The 22,579-nt window shown below is 40.4% G+C and overlaps 2 protein-coding genes across 2 annotated transcripts; one reads left to right on the forward strand and one right to left on the reverse strand.

Moving 5' to 3' along the window:
- Window positions 1–1,337: 1,337 nt before the first annotated feature.
- Window positions 1,338–14,694, reverse strand: rnf169 (ring finger protein 169). Its single transcript, XM_041809456.1, has 6 exons — window positions 14,424–14,694; window positions 8,108–8,178; window positions 7,928–8,014; window positions 7,422–7,522; window positions 6,077–6,167; window positions 1,338–2,741 (listed from the first exon to the last, which is right to left on the reverse strand). The coding sequence occupies exons 1-6, from the start codon at window positions 14,692–14,694 to the stop codon at window positions 1,626–1,628; spliced, it is 1,737 nt and encodes a 578-aa protein (XP_041665390.1). The 3' UTR covers window positions 1,338–1,625.
- Window positions 14,585–22,561, forward strand: lipt2 (lipoyl(octanoyl) transferase 2). The gene is made up of 5 exons (XM_041809467.1): window positions 14,585–14,702; window positions 16,298–16,436; window positions 19,622–19,955; window positions 20,029–20,155; window positions 21,106–22,561. Exons 3-5 carry the CDS (start codon window positions 19,647–19,649, stop codon window positions 21,342–21,344), a joined length of 675 nt encoding a protein of 224 aa, XP_041665401.1. The 5' UTR covers window positions 14,585–14,702; window positions 16,298–16,436; window positions 19,622–19,646; the 3' UTR covers window positions 21,345–22,561.
- The last annotated feature ends 18 nt before the right edge of the window (window positions 22,562–22,579 follow it).

A 22,579-nucleotide genomic window follows, 5' to 3' on the forward strand; every position in this document is an offset into this window, starting at 1 on the left:
ATTGGAACATGACTGAATTTAAATTTAGATTTAAATGTGAATTTATTGCACATTTTAGGTTATTCTGATCAGAGAAAGAGGAAAAGATTTGTGTGAAAGTGTCTGAACTAGAGATGCCTCCACTGGTGGGAACTAATCAATATCAGCTGAATTTTCATCAAAAATACATGATCAATAGATCAGAAGAAATACTGCTAGTCACTGATCAGCTGGTTAACCCTCTGTGTGTCGGCTCACTGCCAGCCAATCAGCATTAAGTATTTTACATTAAATCAAACCTAAATATGTAACGTTAAACGTTTCATCATGGTGTGTTTAAGGTCAGCTTGGTAAAATAGCTATTGGGCAAAGATGAACAAAACTCCACTGTGGTCAAAGTGTGACCTCAGGAAAAGAAAATACAGAGTTGTGAGGAATATTTAACCAATTCATGATTTCTTCTTTGGCATATCTGTCACACTTAAATGTTTCTGATCATCAAACTCATGTTACTATCAGACAAAGATAACCTGAGTAAATACTGAAGTTGGTTTTTAAATGATGATTTCATTCATTAAGGAAAGAAGCCGTCCAAACCTACTTGGCTCTATGACAAGAAGTCACATCTTTCAGTCTGAAAGGCTTACAAAGACATTTCTAAGGACTCCAGCCAACCACTCTGAGAGCCATTACCCACAAATGGAGAAAACTGTAATCAGTGGTGAACCTTCCCAGGCTTGTCTCACATATATTTAAAAAAAAATCTTGATAATCAGACCAACAGGTGGGACAACATTCCTCCACTTTAATGAGAAAGACTCACTGGAACAACCAGTTATTAGGGTTAGGGGGATGACCGTTTCCAAGACCAGGTAGGTTTGGATGGATTTACGCTTAATAAATGAAATCGTTATCTATCATTTAAACTCTGACTTTAGTATTTACCTGTTTTCACAGCTCTGTATGTGCTCTGATGGCACCTGAAGGGGACACGACAGAACATGCTCTAGCGAATGAAGACTGTTGACGGCTTTGGCAAGAAACTTGAGTATATGCCACCATTTGGAAGGAGATTTGTTTTCTTAGCAGTATAAAAAAAGCATCAGTAGCATAACGGAACTGAAGCATTCTGGCACATTTCTACTGACTCTCATTTAGGAGAAAATCTGTCTGCAGGGCCATGAAGCCCCTCTATTCAACAAGAACCAGGACACCCTACCACTAGACCTGAACACAGGGGCAGGTCTACGTGGGAAGGGGGCAGGGGGGGCTGGGACTGAACCTGGGACACATAGAACACCTGGGCAGGTGGAGTCGAGACTGAGGCCCTCCAGGAGAAACAACTGTGACAAATAAAGTTTGATCTTGAAGAAGCTGATTTATTCAGCCGTCAGCAACAATCATTTGTGTTTCATGAGTCTGTGGCTGTTTCTGATTGGTCGTTAAATTATTTAATCTCTAAATAAAGTCAAACATCCTGGTGTCTGTTGTCCTCTGTCAGCCGTCTGGATGATTCTTTTCAGTTTTGGTGATTTGCTGGTGAAAAGAGTTTAAACTCTAAACAAAGTCTTGTAAAAACATTCAGACTCCTCATCACTTGTCTCTTTGCATATATAACCACTGCTGAGTCAGCACAACACTGCTCTCTAGTGCTTCTTGTTGATTCGCCGTGACCTCCGCAGGCCACGCCTCCTGCGGTTCTGATTGGACATCCAGGATCGCAGGCAGTAAGTGTCCGGGCTCGTCCTGCGGCCGCCGCTCTGGTTCTCCAAGTCGAACTGCCTCTGCAGCTTCAGGGCAAGCGCTCGGTCCTCTCGCTCCTGCTGGAGCTGGCGAACGTAGCGCTCCTCCTCCTGCCCTACTGCCCGCTTTCTCTTCGGGTCCGAGTCTGCGTGCGAGTCCAGGTGTTTGGTCTTCTGCTCCCTCTTCTTGCCCCTCCTCGAGGTAGACATGTTGTGGAGGCTACAGTCTGACTCACGACGTGGACTCTGAGCGTCCTTTGCCACTAGTTTACACGCCGTGAATCCAGAGTGTTTGGTATACGGAGAGAACGACTGTCTGCGGCTGAAAAACGCTCCTGCGCCGCCGCACTCAGGGGCGCTGCCTGTGGTCTCAAAGTCTGAGCTTCCTCTGAATGGCGCCTCGCTGCTGTAGCGGATCGCAGGGACGCGGATCTTCGCCGTCTGTCTGTGTAGGACATCCGCGTCTGCAGGCTCAAACAGCAGTTTCCTCTTGTTGACGCTCGTCACTGCGTCTCCATCCCATCCTGCTGGAGACTGGCGAAGCTTTGCGCCGCCCCCTCGGTCTTCCTCACCACCACCGTTGACCGGGCTCGTCAGCGTTGCCTTGGAGTTTACCTTGAGGCTCTGGCGGTCAAGCTCGATCTGCCTCCACTTCTGCAGAACAGCAGGGCTGGCCTCGTAGCTGGTGGCCTTTTGCAAACCACGGCTCAGGTTCCTGGGCGTGGATTTGACGATGGTGGGCTCCATCACGCGGCCATCAGGCAGACGTTTGGGCGGCGTGCATGGCGAGCAGACGATGGGTTTGAAGTGGTTGAGTTCTTCAGAGATGCTGTCGTTGCTCTCAGGGCTGATGGAGCGCTCAGGCCGGGGCGGTGGGGGGACGACCAGAGGGGTGGCAGAGGAGGTGATGATGGCTCGCCAGGGGAGCCTACGGTCAGGGGCAGTGATGGGGGCGGAGACTGAGCGACTGTTCTCGGAGGAGAGTAGGATACCCGCTGTGAAGCTGTGACTGATACCGACCTGACAGAAAAAGAGGGAGAAACAGAGTCAAAGAGAGCAGAGACCTAACCTCCTCAGCCCCAGTGTCCTCATGTGAGGACATCACAGTTCTCATCTTAAATATAAATAACAATATGAACCGCTGGATAGAGTCGTCTGCTTAATGATACTGAAACACTGTAAACAGAAAGTACTCGTATGAGGACGCCAGGACTGTTTAGGGTGTAAAAATAAAGAAATAAAGCTTGGGCAGATTTTTGAAAGAAACTAACAGTTTGGAAGTATAAGAGTTTTTTCTCTGAATGTTTTTTGCTTCAGTGACAAATTTTGAAGACAACATTAGGAAACGTTGAAAATACAAAGCCAGATTGAAATTGAAAAATTGTAGAAATGTGAACCTGAGGACACCTCAGGACCTTTAGGATAAGGCAGACGCTGTTATTGCTCCCTTTTGGTTGAATTTCCCACAGTTACACAGCAGTGTCTTTCCTATTAAACCGTATAATAGACCCACTGTCCTCAAATGCGGACATCATTGTTTTAAACTTCTAATCACATGTAACTGGGCGATATCAAAAATGCAACTGAAAGCTCAGGAGGATAAATCTAATTATTTGTATAAAGTAGGCCGTCAAGATTAATCACATTTATTGCAATTAATTAAAGTCCATTAGTGCACTATTATTTAAAAGCATGATTCATTTCCTGCTTTATTGTCCCTTTCTTTGGTTAATCCACGTCAGCGTCTCCCTGCAGCCTCAGCGATGTAGGATAAGTCCACCACTGCTCTGTGATCTCTCAGTTTAGGGCTGTCAAACGATTCAAATCTATAATCCCAATTAATCTCAGAATTTCTGTGGTTAGTCCCTATTATTTACAACCCCTGTATTATATTTTTGATTTCACGCACACTGTTTTGTGTCATTGTATTTTCTACTGTCTTAAAGTAAGGGTCACTTCCTGTCTGGGTACAGACTAGTGTCATGAGTAAGTGCCATCATACTGGACTAACTGGTGATTGTGATCCTGACATAATCCATAAAAGGTATCATGAGTCTACTTGCGTGGTTATCAGTGAAATTACAGAGAACAATGAGTCTAAAAGAGGGTATTTCTCTACTTTAAACATAAATAGCCTATATAAAGTCAAATGAAAATACAAAACCTGGCGTTTCTACAGGACTGCTTTCAAAATAGTTCCATAAACTTAGCAGGAAAAGTCAGTAAATGAGTGTTTGGTAGATCATTTATCTGTTGTTACAGTGCTTCTTGTCAGTAAATCTTATACTGTTGGGAAGCCTGCTTATTTCAATTTTAAATGGAGCCTTGTCTATAAGGAACATGCATGTGTGGGATGAGCAGCAGAGCTGAGGATGTGGGTTGGTCCATCAAAATTCAGAATTTTATCACAAAGGTGGCCAGAATTGTTAAGGTAGAAAAAAGGTCCATTCAAAAGTTACAAAGAGTTAAATTAATGGAAAAAGTTAGCCCTGTGACTGCCCTTAGGGTGCATCCCATTTGATCTCAGAACTTGGAAATTCTGAGAATACATCTGACCTATTCAATCAGCGGCCCGGGGGCCACATGCGGCCCAGAACCAACCCCCAAGTGATCCAGCCTGTGGTCATGCCAGAGATAGAGAGGGCAACCTGTTTCGCAAGTTTTCATAAATTTGCACAGTATCCTATGATCTGAGAATTATTACCTATTATTTTGTGTGCTTTTGCGTTTTGTAAACAAACGTGGAAACTGATTTAAGTAACATGCTGTGATGCTGATATTGTTTGAGAAGAATATCTGAGAGGATGAAAGGGGTCTACATCTGGGACGGTTTAAAGGGAGGGACAAGGGTTATGCTTTTGTGTGTGAGAAATGTGTATCGTGTTTTGCTTTGCTTTGTTTGTCTCTGTTCTGAGAAACGTGTATCATGTCTTTTATCTGTTGCCAATAAAAAAAGTAAAAATAAATAAATAAATTCCCACAGTATTTCAGACCACAAATGCAACACTCCACATAGCCTAGCAGTAGTCAACAATGCACTGCATTGTTTTTAAAGCGTGGCTAGCGATGCTGACAGAAGTAGCCCCAAAAACCAAGTATAAAACATGTCCTTTTTTTTTTAGATTTGTTTTTGGGCATTTTTGTGCCTTTATTAGATAGAGGAGGACAGTGGATAGAGTCGGAAAAAGGTTAAGAGTGGGGGAGAGACATGAGGTAAAGGGCCTCAGGCCGGATTCGAACCTGAGCCGCCCGCATACATGGGGAGCACCTTTAACCACTAGGCCACCTGCTCCCCAAACATATCCTTTTTAACTGTAGCTACAACTGTGCAAATTTAGACTTTATGTGCTCAAGGATATTCCTAGGTAAGATATGAAAAAAATTACTGTTTACACAATTTCATTTTATTTTTTCATTCTATCTATTTGATTTTATTCAAGTGAAAGAAACATTTCTACTACCCCAGGTTATGTTCAAAAACAGCTCTGTCGCTGTGTTTTTATTAACTTTTTCATGTGCTTTTGTCATGTTGCCAAATTTTAAAGTGAGACTATGAATAAAAAGTACATATTTTTCATCAAACTGATCTGTATTGGTTCCAAATGTGACATTACCAGCTGCTTACTGGACGCCAAACATGTCCGGCCCAGCTACATTTCTTGATTATAAAATTTGGCCCAGTTGAATTTGTAATTGAATAGCCCTGGTAGACGTCATCAAAAACGCAACCAGAATTTTGACTTGAAAAGTTGGAGCAACCCCCATACCCCCAGGTCGTATAAAATGGAGTGCATTCAACTTTGACGGCATCATTCTCACCGCCTACCTCTGAGTTCTGAGGTAAAAGAAATGCAGCATTAGTTTACATTGTTGTGGCTGTGTGGAGACACTGACGTGGATTCACCAAAATACATAGATCAAAAAAATAGGTTAATCACATTAATTATGGTTCTTAATCTAAATTACTGTGATTAACCTATAGCTCCTCTCATTTCACTTTAAAACTCACAGACAGCTCAGTGGACTAGTCAGGAGTCATCAGACTTTTACCTTTCTACTGTTCACTGATTTCCTGTCAGATCCAGATCAAGTTCATCAAGTTATATTCTCTAATCTACCTTTCAAAACAAAAGCAGGTCTGGATCCAAACAGGAAGTCAGTTACCCTTAGATCAAGACAGGAGAAAAATACAACATGACATCAATGTTTGGCAGCCTGAGTACAAACGTGCACTTTCATCTTCTCCCTTCTTTATAAATCTGCAGACGTCGAGTTTAAACTCAGTTAAAACAGCTGTCTGACTGCAGGGAGAAGAGCTAGCTGATTTCAGAACATAAAAACACTCTTCTACACACTCTGTCCATCAGGGCCGGCTGTACGGTCAGCTTCAGCTTCCCTCCTCTGTCCTCCACCGAGTCTGTGCAGCTCTGACTCCTCTGAGAACCACTGAGAAGGAAGAGGAAGAGGAGCACAGGGATCATCAGGGTAGATTCATCTTTTCAGTTTAAGTTGGCAGTTTAAAGCACTGTGATTCAGTCCTACCATTATCTGCAACAGTTGTTCACTTTCTGATCAATAAACCACCAGAAAAAAAGTTAATCATGCTCTTTAAATGACTGTCTATCATACCAACCTATGGAATAAAGCTGAAACTGCAGCATTGGTTTCCATGTATGCACTGATCTCTGTCCTCTCAGGGACTCCTTCAGGCTTCACTGTGACCACTTCCTGTGCCCTCTGGTTTGTCTGACAGGCAGTGAAGGCTGATTTTTACAAGGCCATAGTGAGAACTACATTATGGTATCTACGTAGCTCTCTGCCCACCTCTGCTTGTTTGTATACAGGAAACCATGGACTTAGGCCCCGTTCACACGGAAACGGATTCAGGTGTATACGCAAAAGTTTTTTGTCAGATCGGTGTTTCATCCAAACGGAAACGGTGTTTCGGGTGACTATAAACGATACTTTTTGAAACTGGGTCCCAGAGTGCATAAATCCATAAACGAATACTGTTTCGTCTCCGTGTGGACTGTTATCCGCATCTTTCGTGAAACGATTACGTCACACACAGCGTAGCACCCTTAAGGCACCTGCGCGGGTTAGGCCAAAACAATAATAGCGGACTACACGGTTGTGTTCGTGCTGCAGAGGCTACAGAGCTTGTTGTGGCTTTTACAGAAAAATCTAATGCTCCTTTACCACCACCGCGAAACGCATACACCATGTGTTCTTAAATCCAACACGGAGAACAACCAGAAGGGCAACTAAAAGGAAGTTTGTGTTAGTTTTTCTGTGATATTCTTCTTCTACTCTGGTGCATTTCCGTGGCAGCGTTACAGCGCCACATATAGGCTTGGCATATGTACTACAGCGTTTTCAGTCGTTTCAGTGGTTCCGTGTTTATGCAGATATTTCCTGAAACGATCCCGTAACTTTTCCAAAACAAAACAGCAGTATAGCGTTTTCGTTTCCATGTGAACGGGGCCTTAAACAGGCATATTCTGTTGGAGCTGGAGCTGAAAAAATGGCCCCAAATCTATCTGGGCTTAAGACCTCTACGTCACTCAGGGACCGGCCAATCACAGGGCTTGTGCTCTGAGTGTTAGACACGTCTGTGGGGAAGCTGCATACGCGGATCTGTGTAGGTTTGAGGGCTCAACACAGAGACGTAAATCAGGCTAAAGGATGGAGAGAGCTCACCCGGAGAAGGCTGCAGAGTTTTTGGTTTTCCTAATGAAGGCGGAGATGTTCCTGATCCTCCTGCTGATTGGCTCCTCGTTCTCAGAGTCAGACAGAACTCCCTGAAAAAACAGAGCCTTTATTTATTAAACCTTCATTGGACCAGGTAGGTTAAATAAAAGACATCGTGGTCCACACATGGACAGGTCTTTTTAAACTCAGAGGTTCTCTGTGTGTTTTGTCCTTGTGTTCACACCTGAAAGGCGTTACAGGCGTCTGTGAACGCCCCGTTATTAAAGCCCTCCAGGGTGAAGATTTTAAAACTCTGTTTAGTGTAGTTTAGCATTTAGTGTAGACTAGTTTCTACTTTGGTTGATGTCATTGGCGTCATCACTTTAGTTTCCATGGTAATGGCAACCATAGCCAAATGTGTGCTGGTGCTAACATTGCTAACTGGACTTTCCCCATACTAACACAGAGTTACTCTCCCACTATGCTGATGAACGGAGATGGCTGATTGGACTCACAGGCTCGTCAAGGTGTCGGACCGCCTCGTCTTTACAGGCCAGAGCGTTCCTCCTCCTCGCCTCCTCTCGGTCATCACACATCAGGAGCTGAAAGGCCACGGTCACAGTTAAAATCAGAGCATTTTTCTCCAAGCAACAGCAACCAAAGCTCAGACAAACATGTGGATCCATCACACTCACCTTGTGCTTCCCGCTCGGTGCTGACAACATGTCCAAACTTTTGGGGATGAGAGCAGGAGACACGAAGAAGTCTGAGGAGATGAAACATCAGAGTTAGTCCAAAGCATCAGACTAACATCACACTTTTATAAACCACGCAGCTTAAAAAATTAGTGACAAATATTTAATTCTAAAGATGAATTTCCCCACTGATGAGTACAGACATGTCTGTGAATCTGGGGTAAACATGGCTCTGTGTAATCATCCTGTCTATTTTGGCTGAGAGATGCTGGTGAGGGTCAGCCTTCTGTTCTCAGATGTTTCTGACTGACTGTAAAACTGCAAGACAGCCTAATTTTTGTTTTTTGTTGCGGGTTAAAAAGCCAGGGAGTTCAGACTGCTAGTGTAAGCACTGAGAGTCTAGAAAATAGAGGGCTCACCTGCTTCCTCTCTAAACAGACGAGAAATGATTAACAGTGAGCCACCTTATTTTAGCAGGTATGCATGTCCACAGTGATTATTCACAAGCAAAGGAAAAATTTTTGATTTTTGCCTTTCAAAGTAAAACCCCTGTTTATGTCTGTGGGGAAGCTACCTGTGAGGCCCATTGACCTTGACCTTTGACCTTTAAATCCCATCAGTTTATCTCTGAGTCTAAGTGGACATTTGTGCAGTTTCAATAACCCCTCCAAGAGTTTTGTCAAAGAGAAAAGCTTGGACCAAAACAAGGACTGAGAACGAGAGAACTACAGAGAAGCCTCTAGCCCTGGTTACTGATGGTGATGTCATAAAATCCATAGACTCTTTTCACGCCAGCGTCACAATGACATCATCACAGAGCCTGAAGGCTATAGACCGTGACACTAGAGGCAACGGGGACAGCAAACAGAGCTTACCATGTAGGAGCATTAAAATGTGAACGTGCTGTTTCTAAGATCAAAATTATTAGATCTGGATTATTCGATCAGGATTATTTACTGTAGCTGATCTTACATCGGGACTATTAGATCAGGATAATTCACTGTAGCTGATCTTAGATCAGGATTATTAGATCAGCAGTATTCACTGTAGCTGAACTTAGATCAGGATTATTAGATCAGGATAATTCACTGTAGCTGATCTTAGATCAGGATGATTTAGTGTAGCTGATCTTAGATCAGGATTATTTACTGTAGCTGATCTTAGATCAGGATTATTAGATCAGGATGATTCACTGTAGCTGATCTGAGATCAGGATGATTTACTGTAGCCGATTTTAGATCAGGATTATTAGATAAGGATAATTCATTGTAGCTGATCTTACATCATGATTATTAAATCAGGATGATTCACTGTAGCCGATCTTAGATCAGGATTATTAGATAAGGATTATTCACTGTAGCTGATCTTAGATCAGAATTATTAACTGTAGCTGAACTTTGCTCAGGATTATTAGATCAGGATTATTCACTGCAGCTGATCTTAGATCCGGATTTTTCACAGTGGCTGATCTTAGATCCGGATTTTTCACAGTGGCTGATCTTAGATCACGACTATTTGCTGTAGTTGATCTTAGATCAGGACTATTAGATCAGGATTATTTACTGTAGCTGATCTTGGATCAGGATTATTAGATCTGGATAATTCACTGTGGATGATCTTAGATCAGGATTATTAGATCAGGATAATTCACTGTAGCTGATCTTAGATCAGGATGATTTAGTGTAGCTGATCTTAGATCAGGATGATTTAGTGTAGCTGATCTTAGAGCAGGATTATTGACTGTAGCTGATCTTTGCTCAGGATTATTAGATGAGGATAATTCACTGTGGCTGAACTTAGATCAGGATAATTCACTGTAGCTGATCTTAGATCTGGATCATTAGATCAGGATAATTCACTGCAGCTGATCTTAGATCAGAATGATTTAGTGTAGCTGATCTTAGATCAGGATTATTTACTGTAGCTGATCTTAGATCAGGATCATTCACTTTAGCTTATCTTGGATCAGGATTATTTACTGTAGCTGATCTTAGATCAGGATAATTCACTGTAGCTTATCTTAGATCAGGATTATTAGATCAGGATAATTCACTGTGGCTGATCTTACATCAGGATAATTCACTGAAGCTGATCTTAAAACAGTATTATTATATCAGGATGACTCACTGTAGCTGATTTTACATCAGGATGATTTAGTGTAGCTGATCTTAGTTCAGGAATATTTATTGTAGCCGATCTTAGATCAGGATTATTAGATCAGGATAATTCACTGTAGCTGATCTTAGATCAGGATGATTTAGCGTAGCTAATCTTAGATCAGGATTATTTACTGTAGCTGATCTTAGATCAGAATGATTCAGTGTAGCTGATTTTAGAGCAGGAGTATTCACTGTAGCTGATCTTACATCAGGATAATTCACTGTAGCTTATCTTGGATCAGGATTAAGATCAGGATAATTCACTGTTGCTGAACTTAGATCAGGACAATTCACTGTAGCTGATCTTAAAACAGGATTATTAGATCAGGATCATTCACTATAACTGATTTTAGATCAGGATTATTAGATCGGGATAATTCACTATAGCTGATCTTAGATCAGGATTATTAGATCAGGATAATCTGTAGCTGATCTTAGATCAGGATTATTAGATCAGGATTATTGACTGTAGCTGATCTTTGCTCAGGATTATTCACTGTAGCTGATCTTAGATCAGGATTATTTACTGTAGCTGATCCTAGATCAGGATAATTCACTGTAGGGGATCTTAGCTCATCTTAAATCAGGATTATCAAATCGGGATTATTTACTGTAGCTGATCTTAAATTATGATTATTAAATCAGGATAATTCACTGTAGCTGACCTTACATCAGGATTATTACATCGGGATTATTAGATCAGGATTATTCACTGCAGCTGATCTTAGATCTGGATTTTTCACGGTGGCTGATCTTAGATCAGGACTATTCACTGTAGTTGATCCTTGATCAAGATTATTAGATCAGGATTATTTACTGTAGCTGATCTTAGATCAGGATTATTAGATCAGGATAATTCCCTGTAGATGATCTTAGATCAGGATTATTAGATCAGGATTTTTTACTGTAGCTGATCTTAGATCAGGATTATTAGTTCAAGATTATTTACTGTAGCTGATCTTAGATCAGGATTATTAGTTCAGGATTATTTACTGTAGCTGATCTTAGATCAGGATTATTAGATCAGGATTATTTACTGTAGCTGATCTTAAAACAGGATTATTAGATCAGGATCATTCACTATAACTGATCTTAGATCAGGATTATTAGATCGGGATAATTCACTATAGCTGATCTTAGATCAGGATTATTAGATCAGGATAATCTGTAGCTGATCTTAGATCAGGATTATTAGATCAGGATTATTGACTGTAGCTGATCTTTGCTCAGGATTATTCACTGTAGCTGATCTTAGATCAGGATTATTTACTGTAGCTGATCCTAGATCAGGATAATTCACTGTAGGGGATCTTAGCTCATCTTAAATCAGGATTATCAAATCGGGATTATTTACTGTATCTGATCTTAAATTAGGATTATTAAATCAGGATAATTCACTGTAGCTGACCTTATATCAGGATCATTACATCAGGATTATTAGATCAGGATTATTCACGGTGGCTGATCTTAGATCAGGACTATTCACTGTAGTTGATCCTTGATCAAGATTATTAGATCAGGATCATTTACTGTAGCTGATCTTAGATCAGGATTATTAGGTCAGGATAATTCCCTGTAGATGATCTTAGATCAGGATTATTAGATCAGGATTATTTACTGTAGCTGATCTTAGATCAGGATCAGGATTATTTACTGCAGCTGACCTTAGATCAGGATTAAACTTCAGATAGAACAGGATTATTTCTTCCTCTAATGTCAAAAACAAGCCTAAGAGAACTTGCCAGCTCATGCTGGCTAATAAGAGGGAAGGAAAGTGTTTTTGCCTAGAGTTAAGACCCGCCCACCAATTTATGTCATGCTGTTTACTTACACTAAAAGGATACACTACTACTTCACACTACTACACTATAGGCTGAGATATCCATGACCTTTGTGGATTGCCTGTTTAATCGGGTAAAATATGAAAAGATTTGTCAATATTAACGAATAATACTTCAGAATATGAGCCGATCATTCTTTCACTCCAAATGTCAAAATAAAAATGAATATTCACACTAACATACTGGTGGTTCATATGTCTCTCAGCAGACATGTTTATCTGAAAGACAGCAGTGCAGAGACATAAACGTTTGTGATGTACACTGAATTATAACCCTGACAGGTCCAATGATGTCCAGATCAAGTCTGGTTATGATCCACACAGAGATACAGTAGGAGAGGACTGGGTCACATTAAACTCTATCTAATGTCGTATAAACCTCACATTATAAAACAGATTTAATTCAGAAAGGATTCCAGAGGAAGAACCTGGAGAATGGCTCTAACTGGAACAGTTCAGACTAAATAATGAATGGGGGTCAAAGGTTACAGTGATAATCATGTGAGCAGTTTAAGTCAAAAACAACAGGCAGCTCCTCCTACGGCTGCACATGTCCGGACTAGCCCTCCAACAGCAGCTGGCCTCCAAACCTGAGCCAGAAAACTACAAATCCCTAAGTCCTGCTCTCTGTCTGTGCTCTGATCATGGTTCTAACAACATAACTAATAAAGAACTGTTTCCTTTCCTTACCCTGTTGTCTTTGCATCTCTATTTCTGTCAAAATTTGACGATATCAAGACAGCTTAGTTTAGCACTAGCACTAATGAAAAGGATCCATTTAGCCCCAAAAGAGGAAAAAAAACAAAGAATCCCCAACCCTTGGCACTGCTACACCTGTGTGGTCACCTCTGTGTACTTCCTGTTCAGATTTTAAAAAACAAAAAAACAAAACTACATTTGTTTAGAAAGAAATTAAGGAGCTTTGGGTAGATAGAAAGTTCTGACATTAGTTTGACCACAGAAAAACAACTTGTTACAGACGTTGGAGTAAAGTAAGACATTAAACGTGGAACTTGTTTCTACTTCAAATTTCTTTTTTTCTATTGATTATCTGGCAGGTATTTCAAAGTTTGGTGCAGTGGTTGCTGCTTGATGAAGGACCGCTGTGACGTCCCCACAGCACGCTTGGAGGCAGGGCAGAAACGCTCAGGCCCTGCTCCAGAGGAGGAACATTACAGTTGCAGCATGGCGTAGCCCAGCACAGCCAAACTAGTGATAGAAAAGTAGCCAGCCAAAATTATGGACTTAATGGAAAAGCCCTTCTAGTTCCCAAAGTGGGGGTCAGAACCCCCAGAAAGGTCACCAGACACTGACAGGGGGTCACCAGCTGACTTCCAAGAAAACAAAGAACATTATTAATGCTTCCAAATTGTATGTTTTACTCACTATCTAACTTAAAAAAAAATGTGTACATAAAATTAGTCCAATTTAAAATCAAACCACTGTTATTGGGGAATCTTTGTGCTGAAATCAAAGTAGAGTTTAAAAATCCTTCCCTCTTCCGGCGGTTCTCCTCCAGGTTCCTGCCTGTCACCATTCTTCTTTATTTTGAACACTGATGAGTGCTGTAGAAACTTCAGTAACAGACACACCCTAAAGTCTGCTGATGATAAAGTAATTGTTAGAGTTCTTCTATGGGAAGAGAAGGACCATGGGCCTGTCGTGTACCACTTTGTGGCTTGGTGTGAAGAGTCTCATCTTTAATTAAAGGTGAAAAAAAAACTAAAAACATGATTATTCTTTTAGGAAGTGTCCTGTTTTTCCACTGACGGCTGTTATCAAAGCAGCTGAAATAAACTGTGGAGAGGTAAAAACATCTGAGTGTTGACAGTAAACTGTGTATTGAACCCCAAGTTGATGCTACTAAGGTTCAGCAAAGATTGTTCTTTCAGAGGAAAATGAGACTGAATAAAGCATAAAGTCAGGGTTATCCTGTTCTTCATCACTGTGAGAGCAGGATGACACTACACTGAGTAGCAACCAGCTGCTGCCCTGCTAAGCTAGCTTCACTAAGGTAGAGGGGAAAAGGACGGAAAGACGCGAAATTATTGTGGTTAAATAAACTGGATGTGCTCCTTTTGAGCCTTAATCGCATCGTGATTAACGCGTTAAAGCTGACACCTTTACTCTAGTAAATCAGCCCAGCAGTAACGCTATAAAGTTAACTACGTTATAAAGTTAAACAGTAAACAGTTGAACTGTTTTTCTCCGACTTCTTCTCTGGTTCTCTGCCGGTTATTTTTTTTTAATCAAACGGCCGTCAGTGGTGCTCATTTGGCGGCTGTACAGCTCTCCTCTCCCCGGTAGACACACTAACCTCTCGGGCCGTCGCGGTCTCTCCTGCCCGCTTTGCTGCTGCTCCTCTCGGGCTCGCTCCTCCTCCTGAGCCGCTCTCGGCCGGACAGTCTCCGGGCCAGGCACAGCGGACAGGCCGGGGGTCCCTCCACGCACACCAAGCAGCTCTTCGCCTCGGTCTCTGCCGGGCTGGACCCGGATCCGAACCCAGCTACAGGCCTCGAGCCGGAGCCGAGCCTACCGGGGGCCCTGACTGCTCTGCCCGGGTTTTCGGCGGACCCTGCGGTCGCCATCTTCCCTGGTGAGTCTTCTCTCTCCGGGCTTGCTCTCCAAACAAACCCCGCCCTGCTCCAACGCACCAGCGAGGGACGGGGACGAACGCGAGTTTCCCGCCCATTCTCCCCTACGTCATTTTATGCTGCGTTTAGAAACGTAGGAACTCTGAACGGTAACATAGCTAGCTATTAAAATTTCCGCGAACGGGCTGCAAGGCGGCAGTGTGAATATGACTGTACCTGTTTCTGTATGTCAGATCTGTGATTGACTGGCGACCAGTCCAGGATGTACCCGGCCTCTCGGCCAGTGCTAGCTGGGGCAGGCTCCAGCCCCCCACGACCCCCAGGGGGATAAGCGGTATAGAAAATAGATGGATGGCATTCCACGAACATGGTGATTTAAGCTCCGAGAGTATGAAAGGTGTAGCTACTAAAAAATAAACTAAAAAATAGATTAGAGTTGTGATGTTCAAAACTCGTGTGAATCGGGTGAACATCAATATGAAGGACATAGTTGAATTTGAATTTTAAAATGAAGTTATATATTATGATTTGAATGATTTCAGGTTGATTTTATGAATATAGTGGCAGACTTTGTCATTTTGATTGTTTTTCATTATTCATTTTTTATTACCAGCTAGAACGTCCTTAAGAATGGAAGTCAAAAAAGTCAAGATAAAAATGAAGGTGATGAAAATGTATGTGAAGTGAAAATAAAAGTGTTAATCCAATTATCAAAAGTTTTTTTTTTTTTTTTTTTTTTTTTTTCATTTACGTGTAACAAACTCTCAACTCCAAAAACAACGGAAAAATGTTCAATCTCAACATCAAACTTTGTGAAACTGGGAATATTAACAATCACCAAAATCAATATGTCACCTAAAAAAACCTAAAACCTGAACTCACAAAAATTACAATTTTAAATGATTAAAGACTGAACTATCAAAAATCACACACTGTTAATGATAAAAGGCAGAACTCATAAAAATTACATATTGTAAAAGATAAATGATTTTTTTATTATCTGGATTATAACTTTTAATTTCAATTCACAAACATTTTCTTCACATAATATTTTAAATTACATTGTTAATCCTTTAAAAATGAAATGACATACATTTTCATGACCTTAATTTTAAACATCACTTTTGATGACTTCCACCCTTTAGGCCTCTATCCTTAAATGAATGAAAATGTTTGAGCTGTTTACGAGTAATGAAGAATGAAAATCAATCAAAATGATCAAGTGCGCCACTATTTTTGTCAAATTACAATCATTTTCACTGATTAAACCTAATTCATGTGTTTTGCCACATTCTGACTTTTAGTCATCGATTTTTTTTAGTTTCACCCTTTAATTTTCCTTCTTACACCCACGTGCCTGTAGAGCGGTTCGCACCTGTCTGTATTGACAGATTCTGTACACGGATCTTGAACGCAGCATCTTCATCAGAGCATCAAAATTAAGGAAATTAAAAGACAAAAAACACTAAAAGTAAAATAAAATCAACACAAAACTGATGATTTCGACGAGTATTTAACCATTAATGTCACATGATTTACATTCTTCAACATTAATTTATTTCAGTCAAAGATTGTTTTCTTTTTCCTGAGTCGGTAGGTGGCGGAAGTGCGCAGGCAAAAAGACGGAAGTAGACCAGTTCCACCATCGAAGAAGAAATGAATCACAACAATGGCGACTTACAGTGAGCTGGAAAGACAGAGGGGGATTTCTGCCAACTAAAGGGCAAAATTTTCAGGTAAAATATTTAGAATTAGGTAGAATATTTAGAAATGCGGAAGCTTTGTAGAAGTTAAAGAAATAAAACCGAAAACAAGCAGAGAGCCTGAGCTGTAGATTTGGAATGAGTTTGTCTATGAGGAAGTTAGAGTCTGTATAATCCTATTTTTTATGATTTTGGTTATTGTTACTGAGCTCATACAGAAATGCTCCAGTATAATATTTATAATGAAAGCAGTTTAACCTCAGTACATGTTTCACACTATGCAAGGCTTTTGATACTACCGACCATAACATTTTCATGAATAACCATAAAGATTTAATGAATATCTGTAAGGATTAGATGAATAATGGTCAGGATTTAATAAAAAACTAAGTCTTAATAAAATAATTAATTAATAAATATAAATATTTAGTGAACATCTGTAAGGATTAGATGAATAATGGTCAGGATTTAATAAAAAACTAAGTCTTAATAAAATAATTAATTAATAAATATAAATATTTAGTGAACATCTGTAAGGATTAGATGAATAATGGTCAGGATTTAATAAAAAACTAAGTCTTAATAAAATAATTAATTAATAAATATAAATATTTAGTGAACATCTGTAAGGATTAGATGAATAATGGTCAGGATTTAATAAAAAAACTAAGTTTTACTAAAATATTTGAATGTTACAGACTGTTAGATATTCTCTAACCAGAATAAAAATCCAAATGAAATTAAAATAAATAAAAGAAATTACTGTGATAAATTTCATTTTTATCCGAGTAAAAACTAAAAATTAGCCTAATTATATTGAAAACAAAATAAAATATACATTAAAGATATAATTAAAATCCCCAGATATTAAAGTATCAAATTGTTTTAAAAAATAATACAAATTTTATTACCATAAACCTGTAATGAAAAAAATCTTAGAGAAATGTTTTCATTGCAGATTTAGTCCTGTTATCTTAAAGTGTTTGATTTTATTGTCAATACCAAAGGTCCAAATTGCTACAGATTGTAGGATATTCTAAATCTAACCTCATGGGATTACTAATAATTCAATAAAAAGAAGATTATTTAGCTTTAATGATCATTTATTATACCAGTTTTTATGCTTTTACACTCAAATGCAAATAGAAATAGTTTCTTTAAAGAAATAAGCACAGAATTAAATCAATTTTAATCTACTCTTTTCAATGCAGGGATCATGATAGTTACCTGTTATTTTTCCTGCACAGATATTTTTAAGTGTATTTAATAGTGCATGTTAAAAAAAAGGTTCGCAGAAACATTTGCAGCCAAATATATCTACTAAAAAGAAAAAAGGAAATAACTAAATAAGAAATTAATCAAAGAAATAAAACTCAACAGTTAATTTATGAAGTAAAATAATTATAATTTAACAAGAATAAAATTTTGAAAAGAAATAGAAAAGTTAAAGTAATTCAGAAGTTAATATTTTATTTTACAATTTACAAGAAACTAAAACAAATGATATCGAAATGAATTTAGAATAAAACAATGATAAATAAAAATGAAATAAAAATGAGTACGAATAAGATAAAATAAAAACATGCAAAACACGTTATGTGTTATCACAACTGGCTCACCTTTACAGGTCTCACCAGGCTGTCCTGTGTGTTGAACTTTACATTCAGGTTTAAACACTTATCTTTGACTGCTGTATCCTCAAAACCCTCCATTTTTGCATCTCTCCCCACATCTGCAGACCCAGGATCATGGCTTAGCTGTCCTGTCAGAGGGGGTCATAACAACGGGCCGTCCTGTGGGCCGATCATGACTACAGCAGTGCATTTAGGACTCATGTGCTGAGATAGAAGAGAGTACAGAGACACAATTCTCTGTGGTATCCATGACAACAATGTTGGATCAAAATCCATCACTAAACTTCAGAAAACAAAGGCTGTCCTCAATCAGAGGCCATTATACATCTGTCCTGTTAGTTTCATATGTGACTCACTGTGCAAAGATACAGGCTGACGCATTCAAACCAACAATCAGTGGAGTTTTACAGAAAACTCAATGCTGTGAGAAAGTGTTTCCTCCTTCCTGTTTTTCTTACATATTTATCATATTTAAATGTTTCAGGTTATCAAACTAATGTTAATATCAGGCAAAGATAACCTGAGTAAAAACTAAAGTCAGAGTTTAAATGATGGTTTCATTTATTAAGGTTAAACCCATCCAAACCTACTTGGTCCTGTGAAGAACAGTCATCCACCCCTAACCCCGATACCTGGCTGTTCCATCCTTGGTGTTTGTGATAACTGTCAGTGAGTCTTTCTCATCACTGTGGAGGAATGTTGTCCCATTCTTCGCTGCGGAGTAGTTTTCATTCAGCCACATTGGAAGGTTTTCCAGCATGAACAGCCTGTTTAAGGTCATGCCACGGCATCTCAGTCAGATCTGAGTCCAGACTTTGACTAGACCACTCCAGAACCTTCATTTAGTTTTTGGTCCATTCAGAGGTGGACTTGCTGGTGTGTTTGGGATCATGGTCCTGCTCCGTAACCCAAGTGTGCTTGAGCTTGAGGTCATGAACTGATGGTCAGGGGTTCTCCACACACCTTCCAGAAAGTTCCTCTTCTGTCTGGTCAGTCCTCAGAATGTTTTCCCAGAAGTCTTGGGGATCATCAGGATGTTTTTAGTCAAATGTGAGATGAGCCTTTGTGTTCTTTTTTGTCAGCAGTGGTTTTGGCCTTGGAACTCTCCCATGATGCCATTGTTGCCCAGTCTCCTTCTGATTGTTGAATCATGACCTCTGACCTTAACTGAGTCAGTGAGGCCTGCAGGTCTTTAGATGTTGTTCTGGGTTCCTCTGGGACCTCCCTGATGAGTTGTCCATGCTCTCTTGGAGTCCTGTTGGTAGGCCGGCCACTCACTGTTCACAGTTTTCTCCATTTGTGGATAATGGCTCTCAGTGTGGTTGGCTGGAGTCCCAAAGTCTTAGAAATGTCTCTGTAACCCCTTCAGACTGATAGATGTGAGTAATCTTGAATTTCTCTAGATGGTTCCATGATGTGTTGCTGTTGGAGATCCTTTAATAAATGATCCTACAGCCTAAAAGAAAACATAGAAATGATGGATGCCGTCTTTGATGGTCTCACTAAAACTCATTTCAGTCGTGAGGGTTATACGGTGTTTACTCTGTGGATGTAAAGTTGTATTCATCTGTTGTCTGGTTCTAGTCTCCAGGTCTGCTCCGTGTCCTGGATGGGGAGCAGCCGGCCGCTGGTGAAGGTGGTCCGCCTGGGCCTGATCTCCTACTCAGATGCTCTACAGCTGCAGCAGGTCTACGTGAACCGGCACCGCTCTGCCCCGGCTCACGCTCTACTGCTGTGTCAGCACCCGCCCGTCTACACCACGGGGATCCGACACAAACCTTACCCCCCCGCCGAGCTTGAGCGCCTCCGTCTGCTGGGGGCCGACGTCCACCGAGCCAGCCGAGGAGGACTCATCACGTTCCACGGGCCAGGTCAGCTGGTCTGTTACCCGGTTCTGAACCTGAGCAGCTTTAAGAAGGTGTGAGGGGGTATTTTAGAGGCGGTTTCATGTTGGGGGGGGGCAGGTGCTAACGTCTGATCTGCTCTCTCAGAGTGTTCGCTGGTACGTCTGTGAGCTGGAGAAGACCATCATCTCCGTCTGCAGCAGGTTTGGGATCCAGGCGGCCACATCTCCTCACACTGGGGTCTGGGTGGGAGACAGCAAGATCTGTGCCATCGGTAGGCCGGCATCTCTGATGGTCTGATAGAAACATCACACTTTTAGAAAAACCTCCACTTTAATGAGGAAACACAAATTTAATGTGTCATCTAGTCGTCCTCATCTTTAATGATAAAAATATACAAAGATAAGGCCAGTTGGATTTTTAGTAAACCATTCTAGAAAAATCAACTCTTGAATGTTTGCAGAGCAGATCATCTCTGCTGCAGAGCTAACTCTATCAAACTCTCATCTGACATTTTTAAGCATCAAGAAATATGAATATTTCCTTCATGTGTCCTGTACAGACTGATAACTTAGATCAGAAAAAGCCACAAGGACTGTAAAAAAACACAGTTACCCCCCTAAATCACAGGGATGCCCATTCATACCAGGTTAGTGGTACCTGTGGATCTCTGTGTGCTGAAATATGGTGGCTAATTTAGCCTGGGAGTTTTACCCCACAAATTGAAGATGGTGGATTCAATGGGATTACAAACACAGACGTCCTGTGAGTTTATTATAAATGACCAGAAGTCCCTGGGTTATTCTAGTCCTGTGGGATTAGGGCATAGGTGGGTTGCTAAAATGTCTTCTATGGTGCTCTGTAAGTAGACAAAAGTCCTCTCTTTTACTACAGAGGTATAGTCAATGCAGTCACTTTAAATCTTAACCAGGGTTTGACAAAAGAAGTACCACAGCTGTTGTGTGTTGATGCCCCACCTACATATACAGCAGGGCCCCTGGATATCCTGGCTCCATCTCTGTAGAGTAGGATCTTCCTGAACCCAGACTGGTCTGAGGAGGGATTCTCTGACGTCACAGACCTTAGCTTTTAAAACATCATTAACATGTTAGTGAAGAATCTCTTAGCAGTCAGACTTCCTGTTTCTCTCATCTTCTTCTTCTTGTTTAATGTGAGCGTGCTCTGCTCCCTCCCTGTCTGATCGTTTCCTCTCTCTGTCTGCAGGGATCCACTGTGGCCGCTACATCACGTCTCATGGCCTGGCTCTGAACTGTAACACGGACCTGTTGTGGTTCAGACACATCGTGCCATGCGGTATCGAAGGTAAAGGAGTGACGTCGCTGAGTGCTGAGCTTCAGAGAGACGTCAGCGTGGAGGAAACCATCCCTCACCTGCTGGACGCTTTCAGGGAACAGTTCAACTGTCAGCTGACGGACGGCCCGAGTCCAATCGAGACAGACTGAAACATACTGGACTCTTCTTCAGACGTTCAGAGATTGAAACTTCCTTCTGCCATCGCTACAGCCCTCAAACTTCACCTGATGACCTTTTAATAAGACTGATCTGTTTTCTTCCAGGGTTTAGTCAGCTGTTTGTTGGTGAATCTTTGATCTCAATGGGGCTAGCCTGGTAAAATAAAGGTTAAATAAATAAAATAAAATTTAAGCCTTTCCTTCAGTAGTTAAATATCATTAAACTCTACAGACTTCAGATTCAGTCCACTCCTTTGGCCCTTATTTTCAAAATAAAACAAATAAAAATAGCCTTTTTAAAAATACAATAATAAGGATAAAGGTTCAGATAAAATCTATCAGTGATTATCAAACTGCTGCTAAACTTAATCATTTTACATTTATGCCTTTATCCCTGCTCACTAAAGAGAAGAATCTGTTCCTGCATTTTCCTTTGGTTTTAAAGTAAAGACTGAACCTTTAGAAGTCCAGCAGATATTTCTATCATTACTTTTGACTAAATAAACCACTGAAAAGGGTTTATGCACAAGTTTGCTGTTGAAATTACTTATTAATGCTACTTTAAAATTTATTTCTTCACTTTTCAATCAATTTTTCAGACTTTTTGCCCATTTTGCCACACTGAATCCAAAGTTGCCAGGGACTTTTTTGTCAACTATTTTTCCTTTTTTGCTGCACATCAAAGCTGTAAAATTATATAAATCGAAATGATTTTTTTTTTTAACACAAAACAGATAACTCTAGGCCTTTCTGTCCCTTAAACAATTTGTTTAAAATAATTCAAATGCATGAGTAAACAGAATAATGTGGCATTCTCTCTGTTCCCAGAAAGTGCAAGTTAAACATACAGATGTCTTAGTGCACCAGAATGGAGCTAAATGCACAAAAGTACAATAATGTACATAGGAGTGTTTCTTTTTTTTTTTTAATCATTCTCTCATTGTGTGCCACTGACCGCCCTGTGATGTAAAATCTGAGGTGGGAATTTCAGGTCTTTTTAGTGATCCTGTTCATTTGGCTCAGCTCACCAAGTGAGCTGGCTCTTACAGCTCTTCTTTTGGATATGTGCAGTTTGGCTTCATTTGACCTACAAAATTTAACAATGTCATGACATATGAATGCTTTTGTACTGCTACTTTACTCTAATTATGTTTAATTTTTATTTAATAAAAAATATCATGTAATTCTTCTTAAAAATCAGACACTTCTTAATCCTCAATTTAGCT

The sequence above is a fragment of the Cheilinus undulatus genome, linkage group 2 (assembly GCF_018320785.1).
Source record: "Cheilinus undulatus linkage group 2, ASM1832078v1, whole genome shotgun sequence".
NCBI lineage: Eukaryota > Metazoa > Chordata > Actinopteri > Labriformes > Labridae > Cheilinus > Cheilinus undulatus.

Bases quoted from the DNA above. Each gene is read 5' to 3' on its own strand.
- rnf169 (XM_041809456.1), bottom strand. From the start codon at position 14,694: ATGGCGACCGCAGGGTCCGCCGAAAACCCGGGCAGAGCAGTCAGGGCC. The intron at 6,168-7,421 runs GTGAGCTCTCTC...CTTCCTTCTCAG, and splicing joins AACTCTGCAGCCTTCTCCGG to TGGTTCTCAGAGGAGTCAGA. The intron at 2,742-6,076 runs GTGTGTAGAAGA...TTTTTCTGTCAG, and splicing joins AGCCGGCCCTGATGGACAGA to GTCGGTATCAGTCACAGCTT.
- lipt2 (XM_041809467.1), top strand. From the start codon at position 19,647: ATGGGGAGCAGCCGGCCGCTGGTGAAGGTGGTCCGCCTGGGCCTGATC. The intron at 19,956-20,028 runs GTGTGAGGGGGT...CTGCTCTCTCAG, and splicing joins ACCTGAGCAGCTTTAAGAAG to AGTGTTCGCTGGTACGTCTG. The intron at 20,156-21,105 runs GTAGGCCGGCAT...CTCTGTCTGCAG, and splicing joins CAGCAAGATCTGTGCCATCG to GGATCCACTGTGGCCGCTAC.